Here is a 16,042-nt window from a genome sequence, read left to right on the forward strand (position 1 = left end):
AGCTGTAACCAATTCGCGCCGTAACCTAGACACAGGACGGGCGCCGATAAGTTTAATTCTGGGAACCCATTGGCTCTACACATCTCATGAAAAAGGCAAGGAGTTCCTGGTCAGTTCTCTCACTCCCGAAAGCCATAGATTTGTTTGCAAGGAGCACACCGCAATGGTCGCGCAGTGCAGAATAGGTCGCAGCGCGACAGAGATGGGGGAGCAGGCGGTTCCGAAAAGGAAAGCAGCCGAACGCAGGCGCAGTCTGCTAGTGACGATCGCTCATCGTGGACCGTGGCTGGACGGCGTTCCATAGACACATTTGACAAACGAAGTTCTTGCGGTAGCGAGAAAGCTGTGCCCAAGGCGTCAGGTGCGGACCTGGGAAGCAAGGGATCCAACGAACAGTCAGAAGTGGCACCACAGACAAAAGCTCAAACCGAACGAGCTCCACATGAGGAGGAGACGAGGGAAGTTTTCCCAAGTGAAAGGCACGTAGCTCTGCGTCAAAGAAACTCTGGGAGAGACGGGCAGGGCGCCGTCGCTGGAAGATCGGCAAGCCGTAGGCCTACGGCCCCAAGACAGAGACCAAAGCTCGCCCGCCGTTGCTTCATGCAGGAGAGGCAAAAGCCCAGCCAGGCCAATTTCACTATTTAGCCAACCTACGAATATCACTACGGGGCACGCGGCTGAGTTTGGCACACTTCGGGTCTAGGGTCCAACGGCGGCGCGCACGCATGCGGGTCGAACGCCCAGGAGGTCTAGGCCCTTGGCCTCTGGTGCGTTATGGCGCGCAGGGACCGGCGCCCCCTCCCCAGCGGCAAGGCCGGTGAGCCGGGGTCGTCGAGCCCAAGACAAGGCCTGACAGGTCTTTTAGGCAGCTGCACATGAAAGAAGGCACGCCGTCCTCAAGTGGAGGGTTACCTCTGGGCGTACGAATACTAGAATTGCTTACGTCCGCGGAACGGAGCTCGCGCAAAGACAGAAAGCAACCATCTCTCTGTAGTTCGTAGGCATCTGTGCTTACGAATGATACCTAAACACGGCTGGCAGACAGTCCCGTCCAATTGAACCGCATGCACTGGCAAGGCAAGACGGCTGAAGTGACGGGATCATCTCCCGCTTGTACTCATCTGGCGATATTGTATTCTCGTGGGGGCGCAATGCATTCTTGCTCGCCTTATAGCGGTGCGATCTTTTGTTCACTGGTGGCGGCCCGAGCAACGGCCGTGCTTTCCGCTTCTACACAGCAACAGCTGCAGTTCTATCCGGGTTTCGACCTTGACAATCTTTGTTTACCGGGTTCAAGTAGAGTAAGAAGGTCACTGGTGGCGGGCACGATCAATCTGTGTAATGCTGAGACTGCGACGCGCACCGCCCGTCGACAGGCTTCGGTACATCTCCGGACAGCTGGCAGTCCGACCGAGAAACCACAGCAGCTAGTGAATCTAATGGCTCAGATCAAGCTGCCACCGGCATTGCAGCCTCTGTTTAAGAGCTACTTCTGCTTTGATGACAGCAGTACCAGTGGTAAGGGGGAGACCTATCGACAGTCCGTGTGGCCCTGGGAAAGAAGCTGTTAGAACGTACCTGCTCATAGAAAAGAGGGAGTGTTAGCACTCGCCTAGGCCCTTTTTCTCTCGACGGGAATGCGCAGTAATCGATTGCAGACAGGTGGTACTAACAAAGTCGGTGAAGCGGGCCGGGAGACTGGTTCAATTGTCCAGCCACAGGCTACCTTCGGAATCTAGTTGACCACTTCCACTCGTACAGTGGTCGTGCCTCCGTTGATTGCTAGTTCTGTTTTCCTAAGTTGTCCTGGTGAGAGGTCTACTTCTGGTCGCACGCGCTATCCGGACCGGCGAATTCATGGTCCCCTTGGCATTCACGTTGGGTACGTCTTTACTGCCTGTGATGCTGCATTTTCTGCCCGACCCATGGAATCACGCCCGGCTCCCATGGAGAGCTGCGAGGAGCAGTGCACCAGAGATCTTCTTTTTCTGTCGTGCTTCGCTGATTCATCCAATTGAGGCTCCCTTTCATTACTCGTGGGGCCTAGCGGAACTGGCGTCACCTGTGGAGCGCCGAGCTTGGCACTTTACGTCATCTAGGTGCGGTACATCGTCCTACATGCCGCTCGTGGCTTCGTCTGTCGTGAGTCGTAAAACACCGGCGTGTCAATGGCCATTCGGGTTCAGGCAATGTCTTCCGATTCACGCTGAAAAGCTCTTTCAGCGCAGGAGTCGCACGAGTTCCACAGGCTCGGCATCTCCTTCGCTTCCAGCCACCTCTCGATGATGCGATGTTCAGGTAGAATTCCGTTAAACCCGGGAAACCTCACCACATGCATGTATAAAGAGACACCAGCGTTTTCGCTAAACGAAAGGCGAACCCGCTTCCCCTGCTACGAGTGCCTCGCCGCCGCCGAGCAAATCCGCTCTGCCTGGCATTCAAGCTGCCCTCGTCGAGGGCTCCGTGTTGGAGACGATAGATACTGGATCTCCGGCAAAGATAAGCGTGCAAAGGTAGCGGGCGATCGAGAAGCCGGCCGACCCGCCCGTGCTCTATGTGGGTTCGTGATCCCCGTCGTGTCAGAGGAGTTGTTTTCACTATCTGAGGGATTAGTATCAGTCAGCTCTTTCTGAGGAGCATATACTACGAGTTGGACTACTGGCTTAGATGGAGTACCGTAGCTTTCCCCGCACAGATGACAGCAAGGGGAGTTATTTTGGTCGCAATGCTCCGGCAGGACCTCCTCACGAAAGTTGACGGCCCAAGGAGGAAGACATACCTAAAAAAAATAGCATGTTTCGAGAAGGGTTTCCCTTTTCTGTGACTGCTTACCGACCCGTTGCACGCGCCTCTTCAATGAGAGCGCCGGCACGCCTTATCTCTTTCTGACAGCACTAGAACCGGATACAGCTTGTAGCCGACATACATGCCCCCGGCTAACGCACCGATACGGTTCGCTTGTATTCAGTTTCTGAACCACACAGCTTGCACTACAAAGTCCCCTAGGCCTTCCTGGTCTGACAGCGAGCGAGAACAGGCTCGACTGAGCCCGCATACAATCGGGGGGTTCGGCGTGGCAGTGTGCCTCGCCGCGGGGCCAGACACTGCCGCAGTGGAGCCCCGGTCAGGAGCGTCGAGGAACTTTTGGAAGACATCTCCTGCCGGAGCTCTCCCTGCAACTAGCATAGCTCGCCTTGTTGCCATCTGTGCTGGACAACGTAGAGTACCAGTTTCGCGGAGCCGAGAGGACGCGGTGAATCGAGTGAATCGTTCCAGTGAGGGCAGAGACAAAGGTCGAGAGGAGCTGGCGCGCCGACTGCATGCAGCGAAGTCCCGCTTGTGGACCACGGTAGCCACGCGGTCTTCGCATGCTTCGATTCTTCACATCTGCCGGCCCTCCCCACTAGGAAGCCGCGTTTGTTTGCGCCATCTGTGTCTTATTCGAACTTGTTTTGGCAAGGCGACGGGCTATTTCCATCTGGACGCCTGCGCGCGAGCGGCGTGGTGCAGTCGAGGGCCGTTGCAGCGGTGTACGCGGCGCCAGTCTCGCGCATGGGCCTCTTTTGAATGCGCAACCGAAGGTGGCGAAGCCCCGAGTCCGACGCCCAATGTATTTGCTCTGTCCGTGCTTCGTTGACGCGTTTTTTTCCTTGGCCCTGCCGCGAACTCGCATGTCATCGTGAGGGAAGCTTGTGGGCCGCCTCGATACGGACCTCGGTCATCTCGGGCGGAGAGTTCTTCGCCGAGTCTCCTTGGGAGTAGATGACGATCTACTCCTCGCATGTTCACAGAGGTAATTTCCGCTGAAACGGGAGTAAACGCGCAAGCGATGGCGCCGCCCCCGGGCTCGATTCGCGGGCCGCTTCGTCCGCATCAGGCGTTGACGCGGCTGTTCGCCACAAGAAACGGCGAAGGCGCGATCAGGACGCCGAAACTCCGACGCATGAAGCTTGTAGCACCGCTGATGGCGCGGAGACAAAGAAGATGAAAAAGCAGGCCATTTGCTCCAGCACGGGAAAGTCTGGAGGGGCGCTCGCAAAGAAGTCCTCGAAAAAGCACTCTCGCGACGCGCGGGCCGCCACCGCCGAGGCTGAGGAAGGCGACACTTCGAAGGATAATACCCGAGTGGGCAGCCGAGCCCTCAATGAGGATGCTAGTCCCGTCTGCGCAACGAAGGCACGCAGGGGGCAAATGCATGAGTCGGAAGAAAACTGTGCCAACCGAGACGAGGCTTCACTTCACGAGAGCGAGCAGGACGACAGTGATGCGTTCGAAGCGGAGGACGCAGACGCGCCGCTCGGTGAAGAGGCGAAAGACAAGCCCTTTACAAAGAGAAAGCGGAAACGGCGGGAATGCTGGACGATTGAACAGGTGCGTGAAAGGATGGCAGAGCTAGTGGCGGAACTCGAAAAACGCGATGAACTTACAAAGTCCAGGTTGAAGCGAATTCGCGCACGACTCGCAGTGCTGGCGAAGGCCGAGCGTGGTGAGATCGAAGTCGGGGGCCAGATTGAAAAGGCGAAGAAAAAGAAGAAGAGATCCGCAGATCGCAGCGAGGGGGAGGGCGAGAAGCGGAAGAAGCCCCCAGGAGGAAGGCGCGACTCGAGCAAGTCATCGCGGAAGCTTACCGGATCTCAGAAGAAAAAGCTAAACAAGATCTGTCTTCGCTGTAAGTCTTGCTGAGTCGTGGCTTTCAGATTCCGCGCGTGTGCCTCCTTCCCCTCCCGCAGCACCTCCCGTCTCATGGATGCCGGAGTGCATCTGTCACCGCTCAAAAGGAGTATTTCTCAGGATGTGCTGTGCTTCACCGTCTGCAGCGTGAGCTGCGTCAGGTACCCAACACCCATTCGCCGCCCGGCGCGATTCTAGCCAAGACTGCTGGGTCCTCGGGCGGCTGCAATCTCTTTCGACCTCACCCGCGTGGCGCTCCCTCTCGCAGCCGCAGCAAATGGATGCGTGTATCTGTTGGAGTTCTCGTGTAGCCGCTTCAGCGGAGGCAGCGCAGGGGTCGTGAGGCTGAGTGCGCCACCCCAGCGAATCTTTGATGCGTTCGCGACGGGATCCGGGCTGTCCTGTCGCTTCTGAGGCTGAAGCGTGCGTGGGAGGGCGCGGCAGCGGGCCGTTGGAAGGCGAGGGGAGTGCGCGGTGACGAAAGCACGTCGCGGTTCCTCGCCTGCAGCGCCAAAACGTCGTTGGGTCAGCTGATGGCAGCCAGCCGCCAGGGAGCCTTGTGTCGTGTATTTTGCACTGCAGGTCGCGAGAAAGGCCATGTCCTCGAGAACTGCCCTCTGGCGACGGCGACCGGTCCGAACTCGGCTTCTCCCGACGCCGCAGCGAAGGAGGGTGAGGCGAAGGCTCGCCCGATGATGAGTGGCGTTTGCTTCAATTGTGGCGCGACCGACCACACGCTGAAAAACTGCAAAAAGAAACGGAAACCCGTAGGTTTACACGGCTCATGCAGGCGGGGGGACTCGGGGCGACGAATTCGTGGAGGCTCCTATCGAGGGGGATGGGCCGCTTTGGGCTGAGGCTGCCTTTCGCGTTGGTCTGCAGCGCGCAGAGACGGCGTCTTGTTGAGGATTCTGTGGGCGATTACAGCTAGCCGCTTGCGACTCGCACTACGTTTTGTTCTGTAGTTCTGACATCTGCAATTGAACCCAAGTTGATTTCAAAGTGTCGTCACAAGGCAGAACCGCGCTTCCGGCGTAGAGAGCAGTCCTGGGTGGGAAGATCGCCGCTCCCGTGAGCCCTCTGAGGGACTTGAACTTCACGGCGCTCGACCTGGGAGGCCGGCGCACGCCAAGACTTCCACTCTGTCTGGTGTGTCTGTGTCTGTCAGGACGGATCTTTGCCTTTCGCACTCTGCTTTATCTGCGGCGCGAAGGGCCACCTTTCGGCCGGCTGCCCCCAGTCTACAACAGGTAGGAGTCGCAATTGGCGTCCGTATTCATCTCTGTGTGAGGACGTAAGGGTGCACGTGTTGTGTCTGCGTACGGCAGCAGCCTCCGCGTGTGCCAGCAGGCTTCCACAGAGTTGCAGAAACTTCGAGGAGAAATAAATGACGGCGTCGAGCAGAACAGGCCCTGCAGTGTGGGACGAAGTCTGCTCAAGAAAGCGCGTGTCAGGTGGTATTTGTCGGTGCAGCACTGTGCTCGCCGTCGGTTTGTCGGTGCAGCACTGTGCTGGCCGTCGGTTTGTCGGTGCAGCACTGTGCTCGCCGTCGGTTCGCGTTTCGTCTGCATGTTTCAAGCCCAACAGAACTTATAGACTGTGAGGAATACTCATGCTCTTTGGTGAGTCTCCTCCCTGTTGTGCTGCAGGAAAATACCCAAAAGGCGGCTGTTGCCGCACGTGCGGATCAATTTATCACCTCCAGATCGAATGTCCCGAGTTCCAAAAGCAGCAGAAAGAGCTTGCTGATCAGAAAAAACTGGGGGGCGCGTCTGGAGGTTCGCGTAGTAGGCCTGACGGCGGGAAGGAGCACTCTGGAGATCGACTGAAACCACGCAGTTTCAGTGGGAATAAGGCTGAACGGAAGACGCCACAAAGGACACGGGAGGCCGATCCAGACGAGTACTGGCAGAACGCATAGTCACTGCAACTGCATACGCCCTGTAGTGGGGCTTCTTTTCTGTGCGGTTGTATACTTCCTCAACTGGTGACTTAACAGTAACTAAGGGGTGAACATCTTTCACGGTCTGTGCGGCAACAAGTCGCGTATGACGCCCTTGCGTCATGTTGTTACTAACCGGCTCCTGGACCACGAAGAAATTGATCTGCTGTTGTCGTGCAAACATATCAAGGCGGCTGCTTCAGTGCAGCCGGGGTATCCGAAAAGCTTAGCTACAAGCACTGCGTTTCCAGATGTTTGCCGAATATCACTTCACTGTGCTCACTACCTGCGTCATGAAAAGCAGATGCAGATGGGCTGTTGGATCGGATGAGAAAAAGACCGTCAAAATCTAGACCAGTAATGCAAGTTCAGTTCACCCCTCGGAGGAAAAAGGAAAGAGGTGACTCTGCAGTATACAGTGTTTACACCTAACAGAGAATGTATCAACACGTCTGCCTCACACATCATATTCAATAATTGTCACAATCAGTTGAGGAATGCAACTGTCGCGAGATGGTGTAATGACCCAGCAGCTTCTGTGTGGTGCACTGGGTAATGCGAAGTACTGGCAGGTAGGAAGCCTCGTGCGTGAAGCCCCGCCCTTGCTGCCCGAGAAGTCACTGGAACGGGCAGATTTTAAATCCACTACAGCGCAGAAAACCACCACAACACCAGGTAAGGCCGTACTGTTATAGCAGATGAAGGTAAAGGCCGTTCAGTGCAACCAGACGGGAAAGAGGACTCGGCGTACTCTGTTATACGAAGCTGTGATTGGGGGGTTGCGGGGGGGCGGGCGGGGGAGGGGGGGGGGGGCCGGGGGGCGGCGTAGAACGACGCGGCATACAAATTTAATTCTGTGGTGAGCACCGGGATCTTAAGACCCATTCGGCAGAACACAGGAACCTCTGCAGGGAAGAGGACAACCATCCACTTGTGTCGAACCATTTGCGTATGAAGCTTGTTTACGTAACATCGCCTACTGTTGAGATATCAGCAATGCATCTGTGAGCTTCAGGTTCGAACGGATCCACGGGAAGGCCGCGAAGACCTGCAGGCCTCCTGAAGCCCCATTCGATCACAAGGAAACAAGCATGACTTCTGTGCAGTTGCATTTGTGTCGTGCAAGTGTTTAACTAGGCGTCTTACAGATGATTCTCCCGCCGCTTCTTTTGATTGAGCGTTACAGCGGCAGGCAGAAGAGAGGGCTTCTTGCCTGTGCTCCGTCTCTGAACTGATCTGGCTTCGAACGTTCTTTCGCACTATCGGAGTTTTCCCCTCTTTTTTCAGCTGTTCTCTGCCGAAATCGCTACGCTGGAGCGAAAATACATGATATACGAAAGACAGTGACACAACACTATTCCCATTTGAGCCCAGAAAATGTCAGAGTCTATCCCGCCCTGCAGTGACCATGGACAGCCGAATCGTGACTTGGACCGACGACGAGCGGAAGCAACAGACCCTGTGATTAAGAGCGGTGCACGTACTAGACGCCGGAATGCGGCGGCAGACGTGCCCCTGTCGTGACCGCCATCAAGTTTTGGGAGTTCCTCCGGCAACATGCTGTCTTTATCAGATGGACGGGGCAGGGGCCTCCACAAATATCAGCGCGTAGTTTGCCCGGTGAGTTCCACTCGCAGAGGTAGGAATCGTGATGCTGCTGCATCCTTGAACTGAGCGGTCTGTCCTATAGAGCAGTGGGGGCCCCATAATCTCGACGAGCAGACTCGACTTCTGTCGCCGCTGTCTCGGACGACTCCCACGCTCGCTGCCAGACCCATAATCGTCACGGTCTCCGGTACTCTCACCGGTGACGAAATAGGAAAAGCAGATGTGGCTAAATGCAAGAACTGTGTGCGAGACAAAGATTTCTCTCCCGCTGTTCTACTTGACAGGTCACTGTCAAGAAAGGATCTTTTCTGAGATCCTTTCTACTCGAGTTTCTCGAGGATGCCCTTTCGTGTTGGACTAACGATGCAGTTTCCCGTCTCACTACCAGCGCTCGGCCTTGTGGCCCTTTAGTGTTCCGCCAAAGATTCTTTTTTACCTAAAAGACGCACAGTTCTGTTATTCGTCCTGTGGCGGATGTCTGCGTGCAAAAACACAGCAGCTTTTGCCCAGCCCCGCGTCCACCCCCTCCAGTCGAGACTCGCGTACCCTCCACCAGCGACACAGCCGGCATCTCCAATACAAGGCACGCGCGTGCACATTTGCAGGCTTGCGCACGTTTTTCGGAGACAAAAAAGCACATGTATCCAGATCTTGAGGCATGAGGCCCCGACCGAGAGGGTAGACGGCGAAAATTGTCTTCCGAGCCCGCATTTGCCTCCTCCTCCACCCCGAGCGCCCCCACAGCTTACCCAGCCTGCACTGCTCAGAGGGGAAACTGGCGCAATGTCGCGGTGCAGACCTGCAGCGCGACGCATGTGACGGAAGCAACAGAAGACACTGCAGCACCTACCGGCTCCGCAGACTGACCCCCTCCTTCCGGGGCAGCGCGGGATCACTTTAGACCGGGATCAACCCCGTGCTCCTTTTCGTGGTGGTGTGGTGAAGATCGACTGCACCGGCCCGTCATTTTCGGCCTTGTGCTTTTCAAAGTGCAGCCAAACTCCTTCGGCCCCGACAGGAAGAGCAACCTTGGTCGCATAAAGTGGCCATTTCTGCACAGCTGTCGGTGTCCGTGACGGGAAGAGACAGCAGTCTCTGGAGGGAGGGAGTCCCATCCATAAAAAGAAGGGCGTTTCGCTGACGTGCCCAGGCCCGCTGTAGCGTTCGCGCCGTTACACACCATCGGGGAGACAAAGTGCCTGACGCCTTAGACGCTTTCGTGTTGTTTATTTTTAAGCTGGTTCCACATGTCAAGGTGAATATTTCTGTGGGTGTCGCTTCGTTTCGTTCCCGTGTCATTTCATCCGAGTCCGCTGCGCGAAGAGCCGAGGAAGCCCCGCGCGCGGGCGATCCATAAAAGCGATCTATGTCGTCTTGTCTTGGAGATTGTCCGCAATGCCTTTCCGGTCTCTGTTCAACAGCAATCATCGATCGGTATACAGCACTAAAGGGACCTCATGCGCACAGCGCTGGAATTTTTTACCGCGGAGTGAACGTGCCCATTGTAGCACCGCATCGTTACCCCTACGGTAAGAGCTGCCGTCGTCTGTGGAGGCGGAGACTTGTCTCTAGGCAAAGTCTTGCCACCACCAATGGACTGAATGTGTGCAGTGTTTCCTCTCTAAAAACGGAAGAACGTCTGCAGCGAGACACCAGGGCACATCCGACTTGAAAACGCCGAGAGGGTGACTCTGCTCATGGCGGAGGACATCTAGTCTGAGGGAGGCGAGCGCGCTGCGGATTCGGGCTTGGAAGGGGTACGTACACCGGACGGGTATTCGTGACCCCCGCCCATACTTCTCCACTATACTTTTCAATTTTCTCTCCCTGTGCGGCTGTGCACGCGCCTCACCTGCAGCACCTCAAACGGAAACCCCCAGTCCCGTGCGAGGCCATTCAGGTCGGGCGAAGCTTGCAAAGTCAGACGAGATGGAGCCTCGCGTCAAACGCTCCAACCGCACCCGGCTACGAAATGGAGGAGCCTCCGCTTCGTCTCCCGCGAGCTGCGCAGCCGCCTCTGCTCAGCAGTCGAATTTGACGAGGAAAATTTTCTGGAAAACACAGCTGTGCCCCAAGTTCCAGGCCACCGGCGTGTGCCCGCGGAAGGAGCACTGCAGCTTCGCACACTCCAAGGTAAGCGCACACTCAGGGCGCTCAGAGATGCCAGATCTCGCTTGGCAGTCGACATGACATTTAGAGACGCGACACACGCGGCAGCGCGCGCAACGACCAATGGGCTTTTTCTGTGGATGTTCAGGAGGAGCTACGGACGCCACCCGACCTCCGCTGTACCAAGTGGTGTCGTCGCGTTTTCCGCGGACAAGTGTGCGATACTCCGGAGTGTCCCTACGCCCACAGCAAAGACGATCTTCGCTGTAACGGCCATCAGCTGCTGACCTTCAAAACAGCAATGTGCAAATTCCACGCCAAGGGCGCCTGCCTCAGCGGGAAAAAATGCCGGTAAGCACCTCTCTTATGCATTCGTCCATCCGCTGGATCAACTCCGTTGCCTTGTGACCTTGCTGAAGTGCAAGTCGCGGTGGCCTGAAGCCTCTTGTGTGCGTCTCCACCAGGAGCCTCTAGGGGTGCCCTGTGCGCCTTCGCGTGAGTGCGTCTGAGGTGTCTGATGTCGCGCCGAGGGTCGTATATATATATTAATCGACGTGGGAGCTGTGTGGAGCCTAGCGTGTCGCCCGAGCGCCTCCGCCTTAGGACATTCGCTGGCTTTATCCGCGACCGTTCCCTGCCGTCCGTTTGTCTCGCCCCTCAGATTTGCTCACACGATGGCGGAGCTGCGTGTGGGGACCGACGAGCTCAACACAAACAGCGAAGACAGCCGCACCCACGCCACCAGACGAGGCAGCCTTATCAGCACTCGCAGCGAGGCTTCGGCTGCGGACAGCGGCGAGTCCCCGCCGGTGAACGACCTGGTGGCGTCCGGCCTGCGTGCCGCCCTCGCTTCGCTGGAGAAGACGGCGAGGGCGAACTCGAAAGGACCCGCGCCGCGGTGTGAGCAGGAGGACGTGCATCGCGGAGGCGCCGACGTCGTCTCCGCGACGCAGGGAAGCGATTCCGAGCTTCATGCCCGCCCCGCCCAGCGGCGGCCGCGGCACGTCTCGAAGCCACACCCTTCCGGGGGCGCGCACCTCGTGCCGAGCTCGCGCGGCGCTCCGCGTGAAGAGCCGCATCACGGAAGCGACACGGAGGGGCGCGAGAGGCCTGCAAAATGCTGCGGCGCGGCACGCGAAGCAGATCAGCCTGCAGCTGGGACGCAGCTCAAGAACACACCTGTGCGCGAGTCCTCGTTGAAGAAAGCAGAAAGAGAGGCACTGCGGGTATGGCAAGTGAAGCCTTGTGGAACTGACCACTCGAGCGAGGATGCGAACGGCGACAAGGCACACGGCGGAGCCCGGAGGGACAGCTTGGAGGGATGCCGCGGGCGGCGCGCCAACACACCTGTGGCTGTATCGAAGATGACGTTTCTGGCGTACAAGCAGGCAATGGAGAAAGCGAGGAAGAAGGGCGCTGGACATTCTCAAAGGGGCCTTCCCGATGTGCGGATTGCCGCAGTCCTTCGCGAAGACGACGCCAGCGACTGTCCGGACTCGCCGAGGGCAACGACTCCTTCCGAGGGTGATGTGGCTCCCGCTCTACAAGTCTGCTCGCCCGATGACTTTATGGACTCTCTTGACGCCCATTCTGTCCAAGACATGACAGCCGCGTCAGGCAGCGACTGCTCACTGAGCAACCTGAACAGTTCTCTGAATCCGGAGGCTGCTCCGTTTGTGCCATCTCTTTTCCCAGGCGCCTCGAATCCGCGACTTGGAGCCCAGCGAGGATCCTGCGAACCCCCCCCGCTCGGCGCGACTGGCGGCGACTCGAGAGGACTGCCTTCCCGCGTCCCTCTGGAGACGTCGTCGGGCTTTGCCAGCCAGGGCGCCCGCGCGTCTCCTGTTGTGTCTTCGCTTGCGTCGCTGGGGAATTTGAGTCCTGGCGAACTCGTGCGGTTCCGGCAAGAGACGTTGACCGCTCTCTCTGGCGGAGGTTCGCCAGAGGGACAGCGCTTTCTGCAGTCGTTTCTCCGCGAGTTCGGCGAGGCCGCCGCTGCCCTGGGCCCTAGCCACGTTGGCTCTGCAGGCGCTTCAGGCGCGGCTCGCGTGGCAGGCAGCGCCGGGGTGGACAGTGCGCTCTTTCCAGGCATCCAGACTTCAGTGGGGGGCGAGCGAGGAGAGAGTAAGGGAGCAGCCGCGTTGGTGGCTTTACTTGCGGTTTCACGTCTCCTTTCGCCGCCGGCAGTCCCTCACTCGGCAATCCCTCCGCCGCCAGTCCCTCCGCCACCAATCAACCCCCCAGGCGTGGCGCATCTCTATCACTCGTGCTCGTCGCTGTCTTCTCTCGCTGGCGGCTCTACGCATCTCCGTCACGCTGAGGCGCCGGAACAGCTGCCCGCTGCCTCAGCGACGCGCACCGAACAGGAGAAGACAGACGCGAATCCGAACGCGATTTTCACTTTGGCCGCGGCCCTCTTGGCGATGGCACCTCATTTGGCAAAACACGGCACGGCGGCGCCTGTCCCTCCGAGCTCCGCTCCGGCGATGCGCTTACCACAGGCGCAAGGAGCCGATTGGTATCCCCCGGAAGGGGCGACGTGGACAGGTCACCGCCTCCCCGCCGTCGCGCCCACTCCTGCAGCGCCCGCCGCGCATGACTATCCTGCCTTCCGCGACTACTTGGCGGCTCAGGCGCATCATTTTCAGCAAGCCCAGAGTTGCGCTGCGCCTTCCCTGGCTGAGGCCACGCGGAGCGTCGTGGCTTCGCTCCCTCGGTTCCTGCGGCTGGGGGGGGCAGGCGACTCTGGCAGTCTCGCATCTGCGCCTCTCGCCGCAGTTTCGGGCCTTCATGCGCCGTATGCGACTGGGGGGCCGTCTTCGCTCCACCACTTGGAGCAGCTCCGGCAGTATTTGAATCTACCACGCGCCTCGGCGCATCGCGCGGAAGCAGACGACAGCTCCGACGCGGGTTCGAATCCGTCGTCGTTCTCTTACGCAGACTCATCTCTCTCAGGATTGTCGAGTGTTCCTTGGCCGCTGGGGCCCCGAACGCAGTCCTTTTTTTCCTCCTCAGTGGGCTCTCCGAAGAGCTATGAGGAGACCGCTGCAGGCGGGGGCGAAGGAGAAGGCCGTCGCGGCTCAGAGGTTTCTTTCTGTGGGGACTTGAAGTCTTCACTGCTTTCCCGCAAGAGCGTCGGGGAGCACGTGAAGGGCCCCCGCGCGAGGTCTGCTGCAGAGCGAGTCCCTCTGGAAGAATTCTTGAGGCAGGCGACGGCGGAGGAGAGAGAACCCGAGGGGCGAAGCTCAGTCACCGCCGATGAGCTGGCGGAGTTCTTCGCCTCTGTCGCCTCGCTGGGGCTTTCAGCGAAGCACGGCACGGGCGCGGGGAAGCCGAAGGGCGGCGGCTCCGTGGAGGGAGCCACCAAAGGCGACTTCGACCGTTGCTCATCCCTCCTCACCACTGTGACGACTACAGAGCCTGGGCCTCCGCTTGTGACCTGCGGAAGCTCAGGCTCGAGTGAAGACTTGCTGAGTGCCCTGAGAGGAGCTGATTTCACTGACAACGGGTCGCTTTTTTTCGCAGAGGAGCGGGACGGTGGAGACATCCCGACCGGCGGCGCAGGCTACCAGTGCCCGGCGGAGCACGACGGTCAGGGCCCAGAGAGATGTCCGAGAAACCGCGGACTCTGGGCTGCGTTCGTAGGGCAGATGGCAGGTCGCCTCGCAGAGCTGCCGAAGGAGGAAAAGGGAAGCGCTTTTTCACTCTCGTCAAGGCAGGAAATTGATTTTTGCGTCAGCGGATCCCGCGCACTTGATCAAGAAGTGTGACAGAGTTGACGCGCAGGGGTCTCGGTCGGGTCCGTTCTTTGGGGCTGGAGAGAACGCGTTCCTCCTTTTTTTTCGTCGAAACATCCCTACGAGTGGTGCCGTGCGGAAACGCGCGTCACACGGAAGCGGAGAGAAGAGAACCGGAGGGGCAGGACCAGGAGAAAGAGACAAGCTCTGGGAGGCCGAAAAGACTGCCTTTCAGGCGCGAGTGAAGATTGCTATGAGCAAGAAACTCCTCCGCGGCATAGCTGGTCAAGGCCACGCCTGCCGCGCCGGTGTGGAGCTCCCGTCAGCAAAAATCAAATCCGGCGCAAAAATTTGGTTGACAGCTCTTGTGTATCAAGCGGCCACATATATCTGTTCAGTGTCAAGAGATGACACCGGAAAAACTGGGCATGTGAACTGGTTAGGTAGGCAGCGTCGGGAGGGCTTTCAAAGCCCTTCCGGACGTGTTCAGGGAGGCGCTTCCAAAGCGAAGTCCCGGGATGCTTCCGAACAGTGGAAGGTTTGCGCCTCACAGCGAATATACGTGCGCTTGACTGGTGATATGTTCAAAATCAGATTTCTTGTTTCCAAGGCATTCATCGCATTGGGTTTTCGATCCATTTGGAGTCAGGGCTCACCAAAGGTCGTGAACTCCCCTAATTGTCTGGCTAAACATCTGTGCATCTCTCGTATACGTACGTGCATTGCATTCGATAAGGAAGCTGCGTCGAGCGATGAAACGGCTTTGCGTGTCGACATCTGTTTCAGCTCCGATTTGCGTACGGGCGAAAGCGTTGCTTAAACATCGTTCTCTGACGTATGTGTTGGGTCTCCGGACGCGAGCGACAGAAGCCGAGGATGGTGAACTAACGCGGCGGCGCGTTCCCGCGGGCGCCGGCGTCCACCGCCTGTGTCGAGTTTAGCAATATCCGACGGCCAACAAACGGCGTCTCGTCAATTTTTTCTGAAACCCACTCCCTGTCTGGCTCCGCCCTCCAGGGCCGCAGCTGCGCAGCTGCACGGGAGCAGCGTGCACATTGAGTCTGCACCGCACCCGGGTTTCCGGTTAGGTCGGCAAGGTGGCGATGGATACCGCCAGAGATACAAAACGCGTCGTTCCGAGCGCGCCGGTGAGGCTGTGCACAGTGTGTTGGAAGCCTGGCGCCATGAGTGGAGTACGGGGAGGGAACCCTTGTGGAAATCGTGCATGTGGTTGTGAGAGGAAAAAAGGCCTTCTTGTATTGTTTTTTTTTAAAGTCCCCCGCCGCCATCGCCCTCAGTGGCTCCAGATCATGCCAGGCAGCTGCCGGCATGTGTTGCTTGTTTCTAGCAGAATCCGCGGCCTAGCAAGTTTGCTCTACGCTCGCGCCCCCAAGTAAGACGCAGCGCCAAAGACACGCGTAGCTAACTGTATGCGCATCTCTGAGTATACGCATGTTCGTACTTCGGTGGCGGGTCGCAACTCTCGTCAAAAGTGGGAGATGCTCCGGGTGAAACGGAAAAGCGGGAATACGTGTTTTATCATTTGATGGGGGGAGGGACCCGGGGGAAGGGGGGGGGGGGGGGGGGGGGAGTGTGAAGGTGCCGGTGGAGCGACCACCGTTAAGAGGGCTTGCTGTCAAGGTCACTAGGCTCCGCGTTCACAGCCAGACAGCATGAGCCGCCCGGAGAAGCCCGAGTGTGGCGAAGTACAGGCTCAGGCGTACGCTGAAAAAGAGCGCGTTTTTTCTGAAGCATTCTGTACAGTGGAGGAAACCACCAGTGTGGATGTAAGACGCGAGGCAGCTGTGCCCGAAGTCGGCACAGGCTAAATACTCGCGTCCTCCCTGCGAGATCTCGCAAAGATCAAGTTTTCGCAGGGTGTTTTTTCGGTGGCTGAATCGCGAGCCGAATCAGCCCCTGGGGATGACGGATCACCTTAGGGCTGAAGGATGACAGAAACGAGAGAGGCCCAGGC

General features: G+C 58.2%; 2 protein-coding genes across 2 annotated transcripts; both read left to right on the forward strand.

The window, feature by feature from the left end:
• Positions 1-3,762: 3,762 nt before the first annotated feature.
• BESB_039230 (zinc knuckle domain-containing protein) lies at positions 3,763-6,592 on the forward strand (the record flags this gene model as incomplete). Its single annotated transcript, XM_029362509.1, has 5 exons — positions 3,763-3,793; positions 3,878-4,669; positions 5,254-5,438; positions 5,840-5,921; positions 6,321-6,592. 5 exons carry the CDS (start codon positions 3,763-3,765, stop codon positions 6,590-6,592), a joined length of 1,362 nt encoding a protein of 453 aa, XP_029221474.1.
• Positions 6,593-10,150: 3,558 nt separating this feature from the next.
• Positions 10,151-14,100, forward strand: BESB_039240 (zinc finger protein ZFP1; the record flags this gene model as incomplete). The annotated part of the gene is made up of 3 exons (XM_029362510.1): positions 10,151-10,354; positions 10,479-10,681; positions 10,992-14,100. The coding sequence occupies 3 exons, from the start codon at positions 10,151-10,153 to the stop codon at positions 14,098-14,100; spliced, it is 3,516 nt and encodes a 1,171-aa protein (XP_029221475.1).
• Positions 14,101-16,042: the final 1,942 nt, after the last annotated feature.

Source organism: Besnoitia besnoiti, chromosome II (assembly GCF_002563875.1).
Source record: "Besnoitia besnoiti strain Bb-Ger1 chromosome II, whole genome shotgun sequence".
NCBI lineage: Eukaryota > Apicomplexa > Conoidasida > Eucoccidiorida > Sarcocystidae > Besnoitia > Besnoitia besnoiti.